General features: G+C 38.3%; 1 protein-coding gene across 1 annotated transcript in view; it reads right to left on the minus strand.

Moving 5' to 3' along the window:
- LOC126109312 (uncharacterized) overlaps positions 1 to 24,358 on the minus strand; it is a 94,659-nt gene that overhangs the window by 2,747 nt on the left and 67,554 nt on the right. Inside the window, exons 5-6 of the mRNA XM_049914397.1 lie at positions 22,594 to 23,749; positions 17,598 to 18,478 (exon numbers count right to left, since the gene is read on the minus strand). Coding sequence (XP_049770354.1) covers positions 17,598 to 18,478; positions 22,594 to 23,749 — 2,037 coding nt within the window. The remainder of the gene's footprint in view (positions 1 to 17,597; positions 18,479 to 22,593; positions 23,750 to 24,358) is intronic.

Consider the following 24,358-nt stretch of genomic DNA (forward strand, 5'->3'; position numbering starts at 1 on the left):
ATTATGATCCTATTATGTCATATAGAATCATATGGAATATGCACTAACACAGACCTAAAATCACTTACCTTGGTCCAAAAAGGGGCCAATATTCAGGAACACACATTTTCAATAAACTGCCAGCAACCATTAAAAACTTGGTTTCAGATAAAACACAGTTTAAACAGAGTTTGAAAGACTTTTTGGTAGGTAACTCCTTTTATTCTATAGATGAATATCTGCTGGACCAACTTAAGTAAAAGTATCTGTTGGATTTCAGTTTTCATAGCACTTTGTGTGTAAAAAATTTATTATAACTCCATAAAATGTATTAATTTTGTAAATATTAGCAGTTCCAGTTTACTGTAATGTATTAACATATTTTGACAATCTCCTAACAAATGATCAGGGAAGTGGTTACTATAATCAAATGTTCTATGTTTTTTATGTTATACTTTCTGACATGTTCCATGCCCACAAGAATCATCTCATTTTTGGGTCTATAGAATGAAAACTGAATCTTATCTCATCCTGACTAATTCCTGCAAACTGACTGCTACCAAGACAGCCAGAGGTCACACCTACAAATTTCTGTCAGCCCCTAATGTTTCTGAATGCGGCAATTCTTTAATTTTCGTATTCTAGTACAGAATCTGCATTTTAAAATGTAATGATTGAGCCCAAGATGACAATTAATACAAAAACTAGGCCTTCACCTTGAAAAAGATAAAAGCTGGAGCTAATTCAGCATGAAAGCACACAAGGAATGAGTGAGTGAAACTTGACATACTGAACTGAGAAATAAATGACTTTCTTCTTGCGTAACTGTAGTATTAATATCCTCTCTGCAAGTTAAAGCTTACTTGAAGTCCATCAAATGACAAATATACAAAGGTTTAATTACCTTAGAGGCATGAGTCAATGCAAAATACGTTTAAAACATGATAAAAGTTTGCCCCTACAGTTGTACAGAACATTAAACTATGTAAAATTACAAGGGCTTACTTAGCAAACTGAAATGTTCCATGTATCATTAGCACTGAAAGGTGTACAATTGAAAACATGAAAATAGAATTAAGCTTATACTACAAACCAGATTTTATATCTGGATTGGTGTACAGCAATTACCACATATAAATAAGTTAGTAACACTAACTATCTGCAACTATTTATTACTTATCCTTCGAAATTTTGTGCTCAGCATAATGGCATGAAGTGCTGTACATCATGTATTGTTCATTGACTTATGGGCTACTTATTGAGATGTATACTATGAAAGAATACTAGGGAAGAGAATCAAAAAATCGATAATTTCTGTGTGTGTAGGTGGTTCTAATAGAGAACAAGTTTTCCTTTGGAACACATTCTTGGAACGATTTTACTCAGGAAAAGAAAAAAAAGGGTGTAAATGGCTTTAACCAATCAGTGATTCACTTAAATTATACAACAAAGATAGCTAGTTCTCCATTTCATTTCTTAGTCCACAGTCTCTAACCGGCTATCATCTACTCAGTTTCAAGGAACAATTTATGCTGGTAAAATCCATTTCATCACAGCAGTACCAATGGGTGCTAGCAGAAATGTCCCAATGTATTTTCAAGATTGCAGCATCTTGCCTATCAAATGGGTGTAAAGGCATGTACCTACTACATGAGTAGAAATGATGTTTGCAATGGTGTTTACTACATAATTCTGTAATGTCTGGGAAGCAGCAACTAAATCTACAGCCGCCAGGCCTATGCTGTAACTGAGCACCAGAAGTTGAAAAGTTTTTTTCTTTCTTGGTAGTATAGAACATTTGTGTGTGTGTGTGTGTGTGTGGGGGGGGGGGGGGGGGGGGGGGGAGTGTTTGAATAGTGATGGCACTTAGCCAGCATACCAACATTCATCTTCCACCCTGTTGTCTCACAACTGACTGCACCAAGAGAAAAACTGTAACATTAGATCTACATATAAATTATTTAATCTAACACTATGTACAACTAATCTATCTGAAGTACATAATAATTAATAATACATTACTTAAATTTCGCAATCACATTATTTTTTATTTCACTGGTCATTTTGTGCTGTAGATACTATCTTTGGCATGCGTAGTAATTATCATTTGAATGTTTGTGTGTACTAATTTGATTAATAGTTGGAAACATTGTATTACTGTATGCCTGATTAGTTGTGTCTGTAAGCATAATTTTGTAACAACACACATTAAAAAGCAGCATTTCCCATTCTACATCTACATTTACATTTATACTCTGCAAACCACTGTGAGGTGCATGGCAGAGGGTAAGTCCCTTTGTACCAGTTATTAGGGTTTCTTCTTCCTGTTTCATTCACATATGGAGTGCAGTAAGAATGCCTCTGTGCATGCAGTAATTATTCTTATCTTATCCCAAGGTCCCTATGCGAGAGATACATATGGGTTGTAGTATATCCCTAGAATAATCATTTAAAGCTGGTTCTTGAAACTTTGTTAACAGACTTTCTCATGGTAGTTTATGTCTGTCTTCAAGAGTCATTCAGTACAGTATCTCTGCAACACTCTCCCATGGATTAAACAAACCTGTGACCAGTCCTCCTCTGTAAACATTCAATATCCCCAGTGAGTCCTGCCTGGTATGGGCCCCACACACTTGAGCAGTATTCTAGAAACATTTGCACGAATGATTTATAAGAAACATCTTTTGTAGACTGATTGAATTTCCCCTGTATTCTACTAGTAAACCAAAATCTACCACTTGGTTTATGCATGACTCAGCCTGTAGCCTATGTGATTATTCCATTTTCTACCCCTAAAAAGTGTTACACGAAGATATTTCTATGAGTTGGCCAGTTCCAACAGGGACTCACTGATTTTACAGTCATAGGATACTTAATTTTTTCATTTTGTTAAGTGCAAAAATGTTACATTTCTGAACATTTAGAGCATCATGCTGAAATCTTATCAAGATCAGACTGAATTTTTATGCACCTTCATTCAGATAGTACTGCATCACAGATAACTGATCATCTGCAAAAATCCTGATTTTTACTAAAATTTTGTCTCCAAGGTCATTAATATAAAACATGAACAGCAACGGTCACAACACACTTCCCTGGGGCACACCTGAAGTTACTTCTACAACTGACGACGACTCTCCATACAAGGTTACATGCTGTGTCCTCCCTAGTCCATTCCCAAATTTCACTTCATACCCCATATGATCGTACTTTTGACAATAAGTGTGTGTGCAGCACTGAATCGAAATCAAGAAACACTGCATCTACCCAGTTACCTTAATCCAAAACTTTCAATATGTCATGTGAGAAAAGTCTGAGCTGGTTTCACATCATCGATTTCTTCGAAACCAATGCTGGTAGGCACTGAGGAGGTCATTCCATTCAAGATTAATATCACTGTACTGATAACTTTTAATTAGTTAGAATTTGTTGTTATGCAAGTGTCTGGTTATTCACAACAGAAAATAAAATGTAAACTGCTTACTGATATGAACTTCAGAACAAATATTTTCTTTATGTTGTGTCTGTGCTCTCGAGTTAAATTTTCTAACTTGTTTAACACTAATACCTGGCATACTCCGTATCAATTCAGGTAGGCTAGGGAAAAATCTTACCTTCATAGTCTCCAATGTTATTGAATTTAGCGTATGTTAAAATGAAGGACTAACAAGGGGAAGGCCTCAGACACAGCCAACAGATTCTGCTCAAATTTGGCAGGCCGCTTGCTTACAACCTAAAACGAAGGAATCTACAATATTTTGGGTCAACACCCCCACATTTTTGAGAAAATCACCCCTAAAAGCTATGAAGAGCAATCGACTCAAAATTGACGGGATCGATAGATAATTGTAAATAGAGCATTTTTCATCATCGGGTATGGGATCCTAAAACGCATACTATTCCAGAAATCGAGGAAAGAAACTTTTACAACAGTTGCTTCTGTACCTACATGGTAAACGGTTTTTGCCGACAGCACTGATAGCGCAGCGGCTAAGGTAACTGGCTGGGAATAGGAGAACCCGGGTTCGAATCTCGAAGAAACCTAATGGATGTTATTCTTTTTGTTTGTATTTTTCCATATCTCAATTGATAGGGATAGGAGAGTTAATAAGGTTAGTAAATCAATAAGGAATGATAATATTAAGGTAGGCAAATAAATTTGTCAACCCTCTTGGGTTATTAAACAACTAAAATGTTACTCCAGGTCACTTTACAATGGCTCTTCCAGTCACTGTTACGTGTCCTCACTTTTCGTCGAACATATAAAAATTTGAAACAAATATACTCACGGCACCAAGAACATTTAATGAATGCAATCTTTTGAAAGCTACACTGTTCCTTCCGAAAAGTCGGCGGAAAACAAACTTGGTTTACATTTAAAAATATATCTTTTTTGGGAATTAATTTTGATGCCTACCACACATACGGTATCATTGCCTGAAAAACTGGTGCTGAAAGCTGGTTATGAACTATGCTGTAAATAGTTATTGCATCCATACGGTTGTGCAATTCCCGCTGGGTTTCCAGAAGCACACTGGAAATAAAGTTTTTACCTGGTGATAGAAGTAAATATCACACGGCTGGCACACAGGTGTGCAGTTTGTAAGTATTACTTGTACTGTGCACGTCGGCTGACCCTCGCCATCTATAAACATTGGGTCATGTATTGTAGTATTACTTTGTCCACGCCAGGAATCCAATACTAGACATAACTTGTTATCAGAAACGTATGGTTTTAAAACATTCTCAAGAAATGTTCTGTAAATTGCATTCGTCAGTTTGGAGCAGGTAATGTAAACATTTTTCAACGAGTCGGTTAAACGATTGACCTCTTCTATAACCCGAGGACCAAATGTAACATTCCTTTCTTGTAAACACAGGAAAACCTTAGGCAACACTTTTCCAGAGGCTGTAATGGCATATTGCGCCATGTACGAATGTGTTAGTATGTTTTTACTACCAACTGCGACAAGGGTTCATTTTTCTCCCTTATGCGATAATGTGCGTCGAATGTTCACCCATTACTTACATCAAGTTTTATCGGTGTTGACCACGTAATCACGATTAAAACCGGTCATCAATGACGCTGTTTGCGTGTTGAAAAGAGCTGCCACTTTCTGTATATCTTCTATATTTTGTAACTCCTTATGAGAGATGTATTTAGTGAGGTGCCGTTGACGAATTGTATACTCCGATTCAAAATTTCTTGACAAGATAATGATGCAGCAAACGTAAAATCCTTGTTGGCCGTATACTGAAAAGCTGCACCTGCAGCACACTCCTGAAGTATTCTCGTTGTTACACTCTCGTTAAGTCAACGAGACTCGACAAATTGGTCGTATGTCCACTTATTTATCGCCTGGTATTTGTCGTATCTTGTCCCTCCTTTAACGATATCACTTTCCCACAATTTCAAGTCCTCCTTCCGTTTCAGGGCTGTTGTTGCTCTGTTTTTTTGCAGTGTTTGTAAGTTCCAATTTGGATGATTCCTGGCTAGTGCTACCACCTTACCTTAACTTTTGCTTCAAGGGCTAAAGCGCTGTAGTTAAATAATTTAGTAACCGGTTCGTAATGCTCATCGGAAACAGATGACGCACATATTCCCAGGGACGTGGAGATTTCCGAAGTGTTATGACCATTTTGCGACTCACTAGTCGGGATATCTTCCACTGAATCATCTTCTGCTTCATCTTCGTGGTATAGTACTTCAGTATCAAGAAAAGTCATTTCGTTTGTTAGCTCCAAAAATCTCTTGACGATAGCCGTTCCTATCAATCTGCAACGCCGAGAAACAGACCTGGCTGCTTCCGGTAGTGCATTGATAATGCATCTGTATTGCAACACTTTTACAAACTAAAACACAGCAACGGTAACTTCCCACTTGCCATCGCCTGTGACAGGCTCCCAACTATATATTACAGTGCTAGTAGAAGGGTGTACATCCTCCATTACTCAGATTATGCACCTGAAAGATATGACAACAAATAATAACTAGTTACTGCGGCATAAACAGACGAGCTAATTACTACAAACTACATACAGTACTCGTCATATGACACTTACCGAATAACACTGTATTCATTCACAAAACTTACTTCATTCGGCACATTAATGATGGAAAAATCACTACATATATCTGTGAGGTTCGCGGCAGCCTAATGATTGAAAACAACTCTTTCCGACTGACTTCTATAAAGCTCGTGCTGGACACCTTCTCTCTTCCTGATTCACAACAATGGTATGACGAAGAGGCAACCGGGACAACATAACTCTCCCCGCGTGCATTATGTCCCGTGCCTCGCTGTAAACAAGCGTCGCGCGGTTGGCTATCTGTGATCCCTCGTGAGGAATTCGAAGCACTGTTATTCGTAGTTGTTGTCATGTGACAAGGCTTAAAAGTTTAATACTTTACTAACTCACGGCGTTTGGGTAATTAGTTTGCCTACCTTATTATTATCATTCCTTATTGATTTACTTACCTTATTAACCCTCCTATCCCTATCAATTGAGATATGGGAAAATACAAACGAAAATTCCCAACCAGTTACCTTAGCTGTTGCATTATTGGCACTGTCGGCGAAAAGCGTTTACCATGTGGGTACAGAAGCGACAGTTGTAAAAGTTTCTTTCGTTGATTTCTGGAATAGTAGGCGTTTTAGGATCGCATACCTGATGATGAAAAATGCTCTATTTACAATTATCTATCGATCCTTCCAATTTTGATTCCACTGCTCATCATAACCTTTAGGGGTGATTTTCTCAAAATTGCGAGGGTGTTGACCCAAAATATCTTAGAGTCCTTCGTTTTAGGTTGTACACAAGCAACCTGCCAAATCTGAGCCGAATCGGTTGGCCGTGTCTGAGGCCTTCCCCTTGTAAATAAGGAACACCTATTTTTCGTTTTCTCCAAAAAAAAAAAAAAATAATAATAATAATAATAATAATAATAAATAAAAAAAAAAAAATTCTGCTCCAAGATATAGCCCTCCAAAGAAGATGCGAATTTTGGAAAAAATTTTAAAATGTTTTATCTCTGGAACAGTTCTAGATATTTTGTTGGTTTTTTTTTTATTTGAAAGATAATTGCTTTATTACAAAGAAATCCTCCATTTGGACTTATCTGTCAAAGTTCTTTTGCTATAGCATTCTGAACTTTTTCTATATATAATTTATGGAATTTTTTTTTTCCAAAAATGCCAATCCATAAAAGATTGATTTTTTTCTGTTGATTAGTACCATATACATTTACATTCCCTGAAAAGGAGAGCTTCCACTTTTAGGTCATAATTTTAGTTTTGAAAGATGAGTAAGAGACTCATTTTCCAAGCATTTTAAATGGTTCCAAAATGTATGTGATATGTCCAAACACTTAAAGGTTTCAATTTATACAACTTCTGTGCACTTTGTTTTGTACTGAAATTAGCCAGTCAATGGACTAAAAATGTATTCCACTGCTTCAGTATCTTCGTTTGATATAGAGTGATGCCTGCCTGTTGAACCAATAGGAATTTGAGCACTTACAATCTTCAAAACAATGTGAACAGGAAGTGAGTCCTGATGGTGTTTTTGCTGTCCTTCAGCTGGAAACCTATATCCAGCAGCTGGTCCATGTGGTAGCATAAAGTTCACTACAACTTCATTTAACTCATAACTGGTGTCTATAATCTCTCTGCAATACAGGAGACACACACACACACACACACACACACACACACACACACACACACAAAATTCCCCCCTTGTCAGGTTGTGAATCTGAATATTATGCTGCTATTTCTGATGTGTTGGTCGAATGAACAATATTTCTTCTTTCTTGCTCTTTAAAGTGCGTGAAATATGAGTTCGCCCACCGCTTTGTGTTCAAAAATGTGTCTTCTGAATTCCTTCCATAGGAGTAGTTTGTTTGGACCATTCTTCATTTTTCTTCTCACAGAGTTCTTCGATTTCTTCTTTGGACAAAAGAATGAGGGCTGTGGATGTGTAAGATTTCGCGACTCTCGTAAAATCCTTAGCATTCTGAATCGCAGCTGTATTTGGTCTGTAAAGTTTGTTTTGTAGTATGGTGGTTCAGCAGGCCGCCTACAGCATCCCAAGGCCCCTTCCCGTGACCAGTAGCACTGTATACCCAAACATTTGGAACAAGCGACTTACTTCATTCAAACAGCTGGTAGCAATTTTTAAAATGACTAGGAGCACCATCAGAAATAATGATGATCTTCTCTGGCCCTGTTTGCAGTTGAAGAATTTTGCACATCACTAGCCCCATGTGCTGACTCATGTCCTGTGTCATCACTTACAACTGCAACACTTGCGGTCTTGTTTTGAAAATATGTCACTCCTGTAAAAATTGAAACCTGGTCACTTCTCCAATGATATCCTTGTACTTCTTGTGGGAGAGTTACAGACCAGTTCTCAGCAAAATCACAGTGAAGCAGTTAACATAGTTCTTCGGCCTGTACACACTCTTTCACTTTTGCAATGTGGTGGTGTTGCAATTTCTTCAGATGCCGGTGTGCTACTGCTTCCACTGACCATTTACCAAGTTCATCAATGAAACTGTTCAAAGGCAGCAGTTGTCTTAATTAGTTTATTTTCCTCCCATTTTGTGTATGTAATTTAGGCAGAGTTATCTGTCGCGTCTTCCACGCCAAGTGTCTGTTAAGACAGTCCTCCCTTTCCAGGGCAGTCGACACATTCTTGAAAAATACAAGTTTTTCACTTTACATCAGAGACTACTAACGATTTCACACTCCCAACAAGGTGTCATATGTCACGTGCTCCAGTAAGTTCCTCAAAGTTACCACATAAAGTTCAAAATTCACACAGTACACACATAAACAGACACCTCTGGGTGGGTGTGGAACTACCCATTTAGGTCGTAGTGCACAAAATTTTGATCTTCCAATATGAGAAGTTGTATAGTTGCTCTTATAAATTGCAAAAGTTTCTTTAATACTGTGAGTCTTGTACCTCTTCACTTTCACAACTTTTTGACCTTCAACTATTACAGTTAGTGTGTCTTCCTTGTTGGCACTCTGGCGAGAACAGTCCCATTTATCTTCCAGATAAAATGACTGCACTATTTGAACTTGAACTGCTTCTACAGAATGACCATAATAGGGATCTGGTCTTCCAAAGACTCCTTTTACAGACCTCACATTTCTTGATTTGTCTACAATGTACTTTGATACTGACGGGACGTAGTTCAAAATTGTTTTCTTTGAAAATTTCTCTGGAATAATAGTTGAAACTTGCACCTTTTCACTGTAGGATGCACAATATTCAACAGCTGAATTGACATTTGTGAAAAATTTCTGGCAAGAGGTGCAAGAGTATTTCGATTAATTTTCTTCTGAAGATGGAATTCCTACTTTGAAGAGTGGGTGTGGTCAGTTTTGCTGTGGTGTATTCATCCATAGCTTTAGTAATTTCTCTGCGCTTTTTTGATGCATAGAGCTGATACTCGACTTCGCTGACCATGGTTTTTTAACAGGACTGACACCTACCTCTGTAGTAGTTGACACATTCAGGGTATTTAATTCTCCATCTATTGATGCAAAATCTGAACCACAGGAGGCTTCACCTTGTTCAAATACCATCATTGTTGTTATTCTGTCAAAACATTTAGTACACAAAAAGTCATCACAGGAAACATCTTCACTTTGAAACAGGTTTCAAATGAGGACACTTATCCCCAACCTGAACAAAGTCTGTTTTTTTGTCTGTCTTATATATCACTCTTTTATAGGTATGCAAATAGTCAGCACACTTGACTCTCCTGTGGCCCCAGTCAGAAGATATTTCAGTCCTTATCACAAAACACAATGTAACTGTGTCAACTGGCAAATTCTTCATGAAAACACAGAACTCACTGAATGGTCTCAGGTTTCTAAGAAACTTCTTCAGTAAACAACTAGCATTAACAACTACAATACAGTAATCTGCGATGAACAATCATGACAAAGAAACTGACACGAAACTACAACAAAGTGTAAGAAATATCTGCAACAAAGAAAGTGATAAGAAATAACTGCAACAAAGACAATGGAAATAAACACTGTAACAAAGAAATTAGTAAGAATCAACTATCTTACCCTTAAAAGTTAAAAAAATGTTACTTTTTAAGATAAAACCTGTCCAACTTATCTTCAAAATGGTGTTCACAATATCATCGTTGGAGGCCTGTATCTCAGGGCAGGATTTTTTTAAACAAAAAAAAAAAATTACATGTTTCTTACTTACTCCTAAATTTTAACATATGCTAAACTCAATAACATCCAAGACCATGATGGTAACCCCCCGGCCTGAAGTGATACGGATTTTGCCATCTATTAATACCTCTACTGCTTTTGGTGATAAATGTGGACACCATTGTAGATAAGTGGGTGAGTGGGTGTTCTGTAGTGATAAATTCTGGTGTGATATGGGTGAATGCAGTGATAAATTCTGGTGTGATATGGGCGAATGCAGTGGAGTAGAAAAAGGAGTACCTGATTAGGAATGTAAATTCTCTGGAAAGGAAGCTAGAAATTGTGACCTTCATGCAGAACTTATGGCCACAAATTTTGAATTAGGGCAGTTAGAGGAAACAAACTGGTACATGGGAAAATATTACAGGTTGTGGCAAAGAGGGATTAGTCTGCAGAGCTCATTCACTATCAAACTGAATAACAAACATGAGTTGTTTCACAGAATGAATATTCACTGTGCTATGGACTGTACATCAATTTGAAACTTACTGGCAGAGTAAAACTGCCTGCTGCACCAGGCCTCAAACTGAAACAATTATCTTTTATGGGCACATGTTCACTGATTGAACTATCCAGGCACGATACATTTTAAAAAGTCACAGAACTGCATATGTGCTTTAGTCCTGACCTGGAACTTGGCTTAAAGGTATAAAACAAATTAACTGGTAACTTAGAGAGCTGCTGCAGGCTTTGAAGAAAGCCAAATGAGAGATGCCCATATGGTGCTATTGAGGGGTTAGAATACACAAAGTAAAGACTACATCTCAAACAGGAAGGAAAAGAACAGCTTAGCTTAAAAAAACGCTGGGAACAAGGTGGGATGTATCACACATGACAAATTTCTGTAATTGACAGTGTGAGGGGGACTTCCGTTTCAGGCTAACTTCTTCCTCCAGGCAGACAATAGTGAAAGAGATTAAAGTACGTAATGTTCCAAATACTGTAGAAATAGATAAATTGGAGAGTACATTTAGTTTCAGTCACCATTATACTACAGCCTTGAGAAACAAGGTTCATAATATTACAAAACACCTAAGTGAAATATGAAGTGAAAAATTTAGTAGATGTACTTTATCTAACTGAGCGTCATGTAAATGGGGGAATGGAAATGTTGCATGTTAAAGACTGTAAATTAGCTGCTTTCTATTGTAGAAGCAATGTGGAAAATGCAGCAGTTGTCCATGTTATGTGAAAAATTGCAAATTCCAAACTATAGCCACATGTAGTTTTTATGCTAATCACCACATGCAAGCATTTACGTGCGAAGTCATAATGCCTAACATCACATCACAGCACAGCACATGCCACACCCCGGTGCGTGTGCTCTCTCTCTCTCTCTCTCTCTCTCTCTCTCTCTCTCTCCCCCCCCCCCCCCCCCCTCCCCAACAGATCACCACTGGGAAATTTTCAGACGTAGTTACAAAATTTTGAAACCGTGTTATGTCTGCTGAAAGAGAGTAAATAATGATTTTTGGTGATTCCAAAATTAACTTTAAGGAGTCTGAGCAAAACAATGATACAGAAATATTACTGAACATTTACAGTGTAATCTTTGTTATAAAGTTTCCCATCAAAACTATGCAGGACAGTTCACCTTTGTAGACAACATTATTGACTATAACCTCTTCTCTGCTGAGCCCACAGCTTGCAAAAGGTCATAATATGACATCTTCATATTTTTAAAATATTAGCTGATAGTTTAATTTTTGTTGTTTTCATATAGGTTCATGACAAGGTTGTTTTGGTATTTGTGTCATTTTCAAGTGTTTCTGATGACATTGCATTGATATATCATTTTATTCTGTATCCATGTAACAACACTATTATATTTTTATCTTATACTTAAATCTAGATGGAGTCATGTCCCGTAAAACCTCTTGGAACATTATTTCTTTTATTTACTATGTTGTTAATATCGATCAAATATTTATCTGCTATAGAAATTTCACGTTTTTGTTTGACACTTGTCAAATGGCAGATTGTTCCATTGGTGCACTATGTTTACAAGTAAATTATATATTTGGTGGTCAGAAATATTTTTTATCGGTGATATTTTGCATTATGTAGATGTGCGATCTTAATATTGTCTACTGTTTTCTGTTTTATATGTTTTGCCCATCCCTGTATTACAGTTACATTACTACAGTTCTCAAGATAGTTTTTTTTGTTTGTGATCAATTTGTTCGTTTAGGATCTCTCTTGGATAACTACTTGTGTGTGTATAAATTTCTAGTTCTTCCAAATTGTTCATAGTTTGACTTTTCGGTACCGTATGTAGAATTTTTAAAGCATTTTTGATTGTGTTCACTCTGTGGTTTTTATTTTGTTAGTGTAACCAATTACATTTTTACCTATACTTCAGAAATAAAAACCATAGAGTGAACACAATCAAATATGCTTTGACAATTCTACACAGGATACCAAAAGGTCAAAACATGAACATTTTGGATGAACCTAAAATTTATACACACACACAGATATCCGAATGACACCCTAAATGAACAAATGGACCTCAAACATAAAAACTATCTGTAAAACTGAGTTAACATAATAGAAAAGAAAAGGATTGAACAATACACGATAAACAGAAAACAATAGACAACATTAAGATCACACATCCACATAATGCAAAGTATCTCTGGCAAAAAATATTTCTGACTACCAAATATATAAATTACATGTAAACATAATGCATCAATTGAACAATCTGTCATTTGACAAGTGTCAAACAATGACAATAAGTTTCTATAGGAAGTAAATATGTGACCTATATTAACAACTTAGTAAGTAAAAGAAATAGCATTCCAAAAAGTTTTATGGGTGTCACTCCATCTAGATTTAAGAATAAAATAAAAATATCATAGTATTGTTACATAGAGCTAGATTAAAATGAAATATAAATGTAAAGTCATCAGGAACACTTGAAAATGGCACAAATACAAGAACAAGCTTGTTGCAAACCTATGTAAAAACAACAAGGAGCAGCTAATTTTGTAAAAGTATAAAGAAGATGTCATATTATTGACTATATCCTCATATGCAAAAAATGTTCATCACCATCTAATTTTACACGAGTACCAGATCTTGATGGCCAGTTAGCCATGGCAGACTACATGACAACTACGACTCTTATTAATTAGATAAACAATTAACTTAATTACAGTAATGAGCTTACTACAGGTACCTTTAGAAGGAACCTGCAAATCATCAGCACAATGGATGTGAATGCTAATTTAATCTATTTCTAATTACATTTCTATGAAAGAAATCTTGGTCAACAAAAGGTAATCTGTAGCAGAAAGATAGAATTACACAAAATGGTCAGGATGAGCACAGATGTACACCTGGTTTCATATCAATATGTAAAGCCATCACCAATCTGAACATTGGCTTGACACCACAGTACTTTACTGGGCATAGTCTTATTAGCATTGTTAGCTGTAACAGGTAGCCTACGCACTTTGTTGGTGCTGCATATTTTAGCAATTTTGGTTGAAATAAACTTATGCTGCAGTGTTGTTCTTCAGCTTGCCAGGGTAGAAGTGTGCACAGAATCACCTAAGTGAAAAATCCAGCAACACACACATTTGTTTACATATAAAAGGTGACAGGAATTTTCCCTTGTTTGAGACCGCATGTATAAGACTGTGTGTCAATTTAAAGTTCTAGATTCGCATATTTTACTGTTTGCATTGCTTCTGCGTAACCTTTCATTGATTGTATCAATACCCGTTTGTATTGTGATATATTGTGAAATTTCGCGAGTGCCTCGATGACCTACTGTCAACTGTAAGCTTAAACCGAATTGTGCTCTTTTAAAATTTTTGAGAATGGTAGGCCTATCCTCAAACATGGGATGTGTTGGTTGACTTCAAAAGCAACTGGAAATCGCTCCGATTGCTGTCAAATGACTGGCAGCTGCTGCATATTGGTGTATTGGGAGAGCTCCCAGGGGTCATGTACCTGTGATACCTGTACCAGAGATACATTTACTAATCTCTCCTGTGGATCCTGTCTCCTCTGCAGAAAGCACAGGATCTGTCTTTACCCACCCACTTGATTGTGAGTGGTGTGCCAACGATAGATCTAGGCATTCAGGGTGGACAGGGACCAGGAAGGACTCAAGAGTGTTGTACTGAACTGATCCCCCTAACCAACAAATTTGAGGTACTGTCTTTCACTGAAACTGAGCCAGTAGAGCTCACCTCATCTGTCTTGGGGAAAACCTCTTTTGTCCGGTGTCAGGAGGAGGCAACGCAAAAGGGTAGTGATCTATTAATCATCAGCAGTTCAAATGTATGGCAAATGATGTACCTCTTAGGGAAATGGCAGCAAGGGACAGGACAGGATACCAGGCACACTAAGTGCATATGCCTCAGGGGCTCACTCAAAATGTTGAAAAGGCTATTTTGGCGTTACCACTTAGTTAACATGGTGCAACCAACTGCAGATTGTGGGGCACATTGGAATGAACAATGCCTGTCATCTGGGCTCCGGGGTCATCCTTTGGTAATTCCAGAAACTGGCAGAGAAGGTTGAGAAGACCAGCCTTGCATGTTGAGTTTCAACGAAGCTCTCACAATTTGCAGCACTGTCCACAGAACTTATCATTGCCATTTGGCTCTGAGTCAAGTGGAAGGACTGAACCAGATACTTCGAAAGTTATGTGACAAGCTAGGCTGCAACTTCCTGGACTTGGGCCATAGAGTTGCGAACTGTAGGGTCCCCCAAGATAGGTCAGGTGCACACTTCACAATCAGAGGCTGCTACTCATGTAACCGACTGTGCGTGGGGTGCACAAAAGAGTTCTTTTAGATCAGGCAACTCTCCATCCAATCCAGATAATGATAGCTGTAGGAAACCTAGAAGTACCAGGGTAAGATCGAAAGAAATGCTTACCACAGATGAGAGTATTCAAATCCTAATGGTAAACTTCCAAAGCATTTTCAGCAGAGTGCCAGAGTTTGAACCACTCTTAAAAAGCAGTGAGGCTCACATAATACTACATACAGAAAGCTGGTTGAAAACCGAAATTGTCAGCAGTGAGATTTTTAGGGAAAATTTAAGGGTACATCGAAAGGATACGCAAATGGGAAATGGAGGTGGTGTATCTGTCGCAGCAGACAAACTCAAATCCACTGAAACAGAAATTCAGGCAGCATGTACGACTGCTTGGGCAAGACTCAGGATCATGGGTGGGCATACAATGATAACTGGATCCTTCTATTGCCCACCAGACTCATCTCCTGATGTAACCGAATACTTTAGAGAAAACCTCAGTTCACTTGTACATATTTCCCCCAGTCATACTGTAATCATCAGCAGAGACTTTTAATCATCCAACAATTATCTGAGAAAAATACAGTTTTGTTAGTGGTGGGGAATGATAAGACATCCTGTGAAACTTTGCTACATGCCTTCTCTGAAAACTACCTAGAACAGATAGATAGGAACCCCACTCATGATGAAAATATATTGGATCTAATGGCAAAAAATAGACCTGATCTCTTTGGGGATGTCCACATCAATACTGGTATCAGTCACCACAACACAGTTGTGGCAACAATAATTACCAAAGTACAAAAGACATATAAACACAAGCAGAAAGGTATTCTTTCCTTAAATCACCATTTGTGAAAGCGTGCAAGGACTTTGCTAAAAGTAGTGCAGTTCTGTAGCTCATCCAAATTACACATTAACTTTTTCTTACTCTTCAAAGAGATCCTTTTAAGATTTAAAACTCCATATACATGCTCAGGCCCTTCACATTTTGCATCTGTGTATTCTTTAATGTGGTAAGATGTGTAATGCCTTTGTAAACTGAACTTCCTGAGAGTATTCAGCATTTTATGATACACTATACATTTTGTTAACCCATATTTTCTGTACAATGCACTGCAGACTGGAGTGCAAAGATGGTGTCAGTGCTACACAATGCCCACTTCCCATTGCTGCTATTAGAGGACACCAGTGTCAAAAGTGATTCTCCCTGTTAGCATGTCTCCTGAGTTGTTGAGGCCACATGATGTGTGCACATTTCCCTCACTCCTCAACACGCCGTAACTGCTCTGCTCAACTCATCAGCAAGTTGTTAAGCCTTGATTTAGAACAACCTCAGAAGGGACAGGTCTCTGCCACTGACTATATCTGGAATGTGCAAGCTCCACTGCCTTGACTGTCTATAACAATGGACAATAATTTTTTGATACTGGCTGAAACTTTCATAATAACCAGTTACTTTGGCTCCCTTTTAGTGCCTCAGTAACTGACAAAAAGCCTGATTTCCTGGCAACAGAAAAAACACTAACTTACCCAGTAATTAATCTGAAATGTTACAAAGTTTCTTCATCTGTACAATAAAATGAAAGATTAAAGAGAAAAAAACCTCAAAACTAATTTATAACTTAAATCTTTTTAAACAAGTACAATACACCTAAGTATCAGACAACATAATATTTTTGTTGCACAGCTACTAAATTGCTCAGCAGTGCAGTCTAGAATTACAAAAGATTCTCAGAAGGACAAGGAATCTTCAAACACACATACAAATACAAACCCGTAAGCAATACTTCCTAGAAATTCAGTCAAGATGTTATAGGAGCTGATTGAAAGACATAACCAGCTGCAGTTCTCTAAAACTAATTGCAGAAAAGGTTGTTTCTATGACAAATTTAAATAAAAATGTGGACAATGGGTTAGTGAACGGACATAACAACCACTTTTACTAAGTGAATAAAAAGCAAATGTCAGGGTGGAAATAAAGAGCTTGGTGAAGCAAAAAAAAGTAAACTCTTAATGAGGTCTACTGTGCTTGGAAAATGCACATAGCTAGTGTGTTTTTATTGAACTCAAAAAAACTAAATGGTGCTAATGTTGTAATAAACACTATGTGAGTCAATGGAGTATGACCATATCACTGGCTCAATGGTCTGGAATAGTTTCTCTCTGCTTTTGATGGCAAGTGAGTAACTGTTTGATTTAATAAACAGAAAAACTGATGCACAAACTGCCAAAGTTGCACAAATTGAAAGACATGCACGGGGCAAGGAACAAAATTAACAGGTCTGAAGCATGAAGATTCCTGATTCTAGAAAACAGTGAATGTAGCCTTAGATCAAATATCAAAACTCACAATCTGAACTTAGGCTGCTGTGAGAGGCTGGGTGGCTGGGGCAAAGGGAGATGGAGGAGGGAGGAGAGAGAGGGTTGGGGAGGGAGGGAGGGGGGGGGAGAGAGAGAGAGAGAGAGAGAGAGAGAGAGAGAGAGAGAGAGAGAGAGAGAGAGAGAGAGAATTAACACATGGAATTCAAAGAATTTAAAAGATATATTTCCTTACTTATTTAGTAGTTAGAATGAAAAATGGAATACCTGTTGTCTGATTGGAAGATGCGGTGGTTCAGGTACATGAGATGGCGTATGTGGGGCACCAACGGAAACAACAGATGCACTGCTACCACCAACACCACCACCACCACTACTACCAGTCTTACGCCATTTTGGTTGTGGTGTCACAGGTGTCTCCCCGTCCTCATCACTAGAATCTCCATAGAAGCGCTTTGGTACACGTCGCCTCTTTGACAGTCTTTTATTTTCACCCTCTGAACCACTGCCTCCAGTTGTCCGAACTGCAGAAGTTGTAGACGTTACAGAAGTGCTTTCAGATATAGGAGTCTGAGTGACAACACCAGATGAGTCCCGATATGTGGTCGATGGCAATGTACCCAAAGGTCGCACAGCCATCTCTGAACTGGCAGTTAAAGACGTTGACCCTGTTCTCGCATCTGCAAGCACAGCACGCTTCCTTTTCCTGGTCCTGACTTTTCTTGAATCTCCTGAAACAGTACCAGACCCTATTCTTACATGTTGTTGTGGCTGCATCTGTTGCAATGTCTGCTGTGGTGGCACTTGCTGTATCTGCTGTTGGTCATCTTCTTGTTGTTGTTGGTGGTGGTGGTGATGGTGGTGGTGGTGTTGCTGCTGCTGCTGCTGTACCTCTTCTTGCCTCTGGTACTGATGCTGTTCTTGATGCTGATGCTGCTGCTGTTGCTGATTCAGTTCTTGTAGTTGTTGTGCCAACTGAGCAGTTCCATTGCTGGCTGGAGCAACAGCTGCCAGTAACATCAAGCGGTTTCTTTTCTCAGCAAGTAGTCTATTGGCTTGTCGCTGAGGATGCTGGTCGTAGAAATCCTCATCTGTCTCAGTCTCATCCGTGTCGAGATCAGACTCATGAATTACGCCATCTGCAAGTTCTGTGTGATAAAGATCAATATAAAAACATAGTTAGGGAATGTTGCAGAAAAATGTAGTTGCAGCTGTATCTGCACAATATAGCTATAATCAACTTACGACATGTAAAACATGGCATGGTTGTTTTTGTCTAAAAGTTATAAATGAAATGCATAGACTGACTAAATTAATGGCCAACATTAGTCATTTCTTATTTTTTGTTGCTGATGGATTTCCAGTGACTATGACAGTACAATAATGTTTTTATGGATAGTGAGGAGAATGTATAAGTATTTCATGTTTGCTTTGTAACATCTGGTTTTGAGACATAACTTTTTGCCTTATGCTTCATCTTATACAGTTTAAGACATTGTTAGAAACTTCAGGTGTAGGTGTTTACATTACAAACTCTTACGCATTGTTCAAAATGTTTACTACAAAACAGGTCTAATTTCAAAACTGAATGCATATTTTCTGATCAAATTATTAGGGTTCTCTCACTGTCAACTGTTTAACCAAGTATCTTCATGACCTCTTAACTATGTTTCAAGGAAAATAAAATGTTATGCAGAAAATTATATCCAACACTACAGAGCTTAGGTACTAAAAAACTTGATACCAACAAGAAAGTAAACGAGTGCTGCGAAACCCTACTTAACATTGAGATCGATTACCAAATAGGGTTGATAGTATAGGAATGTTTTCTGTGTATCAAGCAAAAAACACCAGCATTTCTTTAGATACTATCTCATTAGTTTATTAGTCTTTACATGAGCAAATGGGAGAGTTATTCTACTGTCACTATTTTGACAGTGAGCAAGTCCAATGAGAAATGGAAAATCAACTACTTTTATTAAATTTAGGCTGCTCAAGACCAGGCATTCCTGACGCATTAGTGAAGACAATTTCTGAAGACTACAAAATTAATAAAAATGTAAGGGGCACAAAACAAAAGGAGTTCACACAATAAATGTGTGCGAATCTGCTGGTGTTTGAATAATTCCTTAGATTATATAGAAAAGTTATGGTATAATGTTAACACTTCAGGAGCAAAGAAGACCAGTCACTGAATAGCAGAAGCACTGGCTCATGCACAGGCACGCACAAAAGAGAAAGAAAACCTGCTAGCTTTTTAAATATATTCTTTGCCAAGCTGGAGTGTACACACACACACACACACACACACACACACACACACACAAATACCACACTCGAGCCCCTACATCATGCTAGCTGAACACACGATGGCAGGTCTGCATTTTGCAGATGGACTGGGTGGGGTGCCATGGGGTGGGTAGAGGGAGGGAGATACAGGAGACAGGCAAAAGGGTTGGGGGGCATTTGGCTAGTGGCTCAGAGGAAGGCAAGCAGGTTTGCTGTCTAAAGAATGCAGGAAGGAAGGGCAGCAGGTGCGCAGGCTCGGCAAATGATAAACAGGTAATGGAGCCAGTGGGGTGCGGCACTCAAAAGTGGCCAGGAGATGTGGACTGGGATGGGGAATGGGAAACTGTTCGGTGGAAGGTGTGTGGATAGTAGGTTAAAGGAGATTGATACCAGGAGGGTTCCGGAAGATAACAATGTGTGGCAAGGATAAATCTCCATGACACTTTACCGCATGCCATATCCCACCAACTACAGTACCCATGCATCACGTGTCTGGACCATGCATCTGCCATACTTCCCTCCTGAATTTCTAACCAGAAAACAGCTGCCTCCCTGCGAAGAGCTAGTTAACCAACAACTCAATGATTTAGCTATTGAGTGACTGGTTCCCTTTAGTCCCATACTATTTATGTACATATTACTATAGTATGGACTCTTCCAGATTATTCGTATCGTGTAATATGAAATACAGCCAAATGGAGAGAGTGGAAGAAAATGTCAAATCTTCTGAAAAATAAATAGGCTTCTTCCATCACAGAATCACAAAAATATTCCGTGCATTTGAAGTATATACAGGGTGCAGAGCAGGAACTTCCTTATTTGAAAACACGTCGCACACACAGAAGCCATTACGTATTATTGTGTGAGGTTGAGTGCATTCAAAAGGGCAGTGCCTTTTTAAGTGAGTTTCATGGCAATAATGCAATGGGTGAGAGAAGAAAAGGCTTCCACCAAAGCAATTTACTTTTTCAATGACCCTTCAGTCATTGCAGCCTAACACGCATTCAGGAACAATTCAATATTGCGCCTGCAAGGCCTTGTTCCTGATCAAAAATCTATTGCTGTGAGTCGACACATTCATGAATATTGGTTACAAGGCTGATGCTCTTGAATTCCCCACCAAGTGATCTGCGAGCAAACCCACAACAGCTTTTGCTATTTCTGATCAATAGTGAGACAAATTCTTCATGAAGGCTTGAAATTTCATTGATACAAACTGGCAGTGGTGCACAAATTTAATCCATGTAATTCTGTTCCGTGAAAAAATAGATGTGAAGCCTTGATTGAAAACCTGCTTTATGATGCCCTCATGTTCTTCAGCAATGGGGCACACATATACATAGATAAAATGTAAACAAAATTTAAGTTTGGTGCCGAACTCACTGGTGAACAAATGAACACTGACTGGGCTGGGACACACAACAAACACAATTATGCTGTGTTTTGGTGAAGTGCAAAGTGCTTTTACGGTCTTAGTTGTGAAAATATGAGTTATATTTGTGTGTGCATCACAACACCTCACCATGATGCTGAAAATAAGAGAGCTTGCCACACGAAAACATAAGTAAAAACGAATATAGGTGCGAAATACCGCAAAAAACTAAATTACGTTTAGATGATAGGTTAACTCCCAACAAAATTTCTCATCAACATCGTTTGGTTGCAGATGACATGCTACGTGTAATAAATAATACACAATTGGTCCTGAACAATCATGCACACCAAGTGTAAAGGTATTAACAAAAATAAACGAATTATTGTTTGAACTAAATATCCACATAATTTTTGTAATCATTTAGGAAAAATGTTTACATTACAGATTAAATAAAACGAAAACCCACTCATGATGGCACAGTGGTGCTGAAACATGTTTGGGAACTTGGAAAAAAAACGGTGTTCTGCATAATTGGTAGACCTTACATCCTATATTAACTCAACCTCCTGCACAGCCACAGGGTCTAAACTTAAAAACAAACGTTTTTCAATTTGAAAACTGTAACTAAGGCAATTTTCTATTGAGAAAATTTTACGAATTACAAGGAGGAAATGTCTGATCAATATTTAGCTTAAAGGAGGCAGAATCCCTCGTATTGTTAAGAAAAACTATGTATAAAATACTAATCCTGGGCTTAAAATTACGTGATCATTCTCGAGATGAGACAGGGATTGGTTGGAAAAGATTAGAAAGGGCGCCAGATCATTCGGATCTTGAGCTGAGAGGAACCTATTTGTGTGTAAAATGAGAGGCAAAGATGTAGGAGAAACTGAAGATCACTCTTCAGTTTCAGTTTCGAAATGATAGATCACACAGAGTGAGAAGTAAAGATGGATTACAACAGAAGAGAAAAGAAAATGGAACTAATTGTGCTATTAAGAAACAGAAAGCAAGGAAAGGAGGAAGCAGAAAGAAGATTCTTTGTTCTCTTTCCTTCTTTCTCTTTCCTTATTTATTTGTTCACTCCATCTTTCACTTCTCTTCTTGTTTCAATCCACATTCTCTGATGCTTTTACAACAGGTGTTTCCTCCATCTAGAAGCTGAGTGACCTGCTCCTTCTCCACGTTCCTTTCAAACCTTCCCAACTAACGCTTCTTTCCTCCCTGAAGAGATATTATGGAATTCTGGTAAATAGGTTTAATACTTTCTGCTTGAAGTGTTTCTATTGGCAGGAATAGCAATTCTATCACCCAAATATAAAATATTGGCTAGTTGTTCATCCACTTGAAATGTGAAGAAAAGAAGATAAAGTCATTAATGAAAAACAAGTCAAGTATGTGCTATCCAGACAAAGCACCAAATCACTGTCTTTTACTCCCAAACTAAAACTTTCAAGTACTGGCAAAAAGAAGAAAAAGTAAACATACTGGAAAAATTTTGGACTTCAATGACTATATTCAAATTAGAATAACACAAGCAACTGAATGTACAATAGTAACTAAATATATCTTAAATGTACACATTTCAATAACACTTACCTCGTTCTGTGTCACATGGTGCAACTGGTACAGAATTTGCAGTTGGGGTTCTGCTCACTTCTGCTGTTGCTTCACCAGAAGTAGCAGCCACAGTGGCTGCTGTTGTTGCAGCTGTAGCTGCAGCTGCTGCTGCTGCTGCTGCTGCTGCTGCTGCAGCAGCAGCAGCAGCAGCTTTCTTCCGTGCCCTCTCACGCCGCCTCTCTCGTCTCGCAGCCTGTCGTCTGCGTCCTTCTGATGTCGAACTATCCGAGTCTGAACTGCTTGAAGAAGAACCTGAGCTGCTTGAACTGCTGCTGCTACAACTACAGTTTGTTCCACAACTACAGCTAGATGAATCACTATCACTACTGGAGGAACTAGACGACGAACTAGCCCCTTCACGTTTCTGCCGCTTACGTGCCTGTTTTGTCCGCTTCTTAGAGGATGCAGTGGTAGATGGGTTGCTGGGTTGTGGTGGGGTTCCGGATGCAACTGACAAGGTGGCCTCTGTTGTCCCTCCAGGTAACCTTCCTGTGTCTGATAACTGTGTTAATGTTTTCTCAGTGCCTGCTAATACTCTTAATCTTCCAACATTAGTGGGCACTGGAGATCCACTGTCAGCCGCTACAACCTTTGATCTATTTCCGTTGTCTGTGGCTTCCATAGTTTCAGGTGAACTGTCTGTATTCGATCCTGAATCTTTATCTCCCTCCATTGTCTTATCACTCACATTGGGTCCTTCTGTACTTGTTAAACCACCAATAGATGCATCATCAACAGACCCAATATCATCTACACTTCCTAAGTTACTGGGCTTGCTAACCACACAATAGTCATGATCTGACATAATTACTTCAATGGCATGCGAAGTGCTGTATGACCCCGTCGCAACAGCTGCTGCTTCTTGTTCTTTGCGCTCGAGACTTGCTTTGTAGTTTTTAAAATTATCCCAGATACCATCAATTATTTGCACAGGGGCTGGTTCCTCCTCTTCACCCACAACATTGTCAGAAACTGGTGGCTCAGGTTTTACTTCTGTTTCAGAATCTTTCACCTCTGGAGTAGAAACAGCAGCAGGAGGAGGCGTCACAGTTTTACTCTCTTTGGTATTTGGTTCATCCGAATCATCACTGTCCGAAGAGAGATTCAATGGCGGAAGATCATATACATCCATAACCTGCAAAGAAATTTCAGTGCTCTTCAATCGCCACTACAAGACAGTATACTAACTTTCAAGAGAAGGAAATGCAAATTTCAGAAGGAAAGTAATATTACAAAGTGATACAAGAACAAAGAAATAGACAACCTTTTCTTCCTCTATATTCTCAACCACACACAAAATCTGATATTCTTACGTGATGTGCATTCCTGTAGCAATGAAAAATAAATAAATGTACACAATTATCACTTATGACAGTAAATTAGATCATACACAGTAAGGAGAAAATGTATACTCTGCATTCACATTATTTAAGGGTCAGATTATATTGTTTCCAGAAGGAACAAATATTACGGTTTAACATCTACTCAAAATGAACTGCTACCCACAGGAAATGTAAAAAAATGCCATTTCAAATAATTTTTCAGGACGAAGAAGAGAAATAGCTAAGATGGAAAATTGCCATGAATTAATAAAATTCATGTATGCTTCTGAAAGTGTTTTTGGATAAACGGGAGGCATTAGAATACTTTAAACTCCTGTGAGAAATGAATCTGGCACCTCCTCAGTCGCAGCTGGCTTCAAGATCTATATTCTGAATCTATCTAAATCAGATGTTACAGAATG

Source organism: Schistocerca cancellata, chromosome 1 (genome assembly GCF_023864275.1).
Source record: "Schistocerca cancellata isolate TAMUIC-IGC-003103 chromosome 1, iqSchCanc2.1, whole genome shotgun sequence".
Lineage (NCBI taxonomy): Eukaryota > Metazoa > Arthropoda > Insecta > Orthoptera > Acrididae > Schistocerca > Schistocerca cancellata.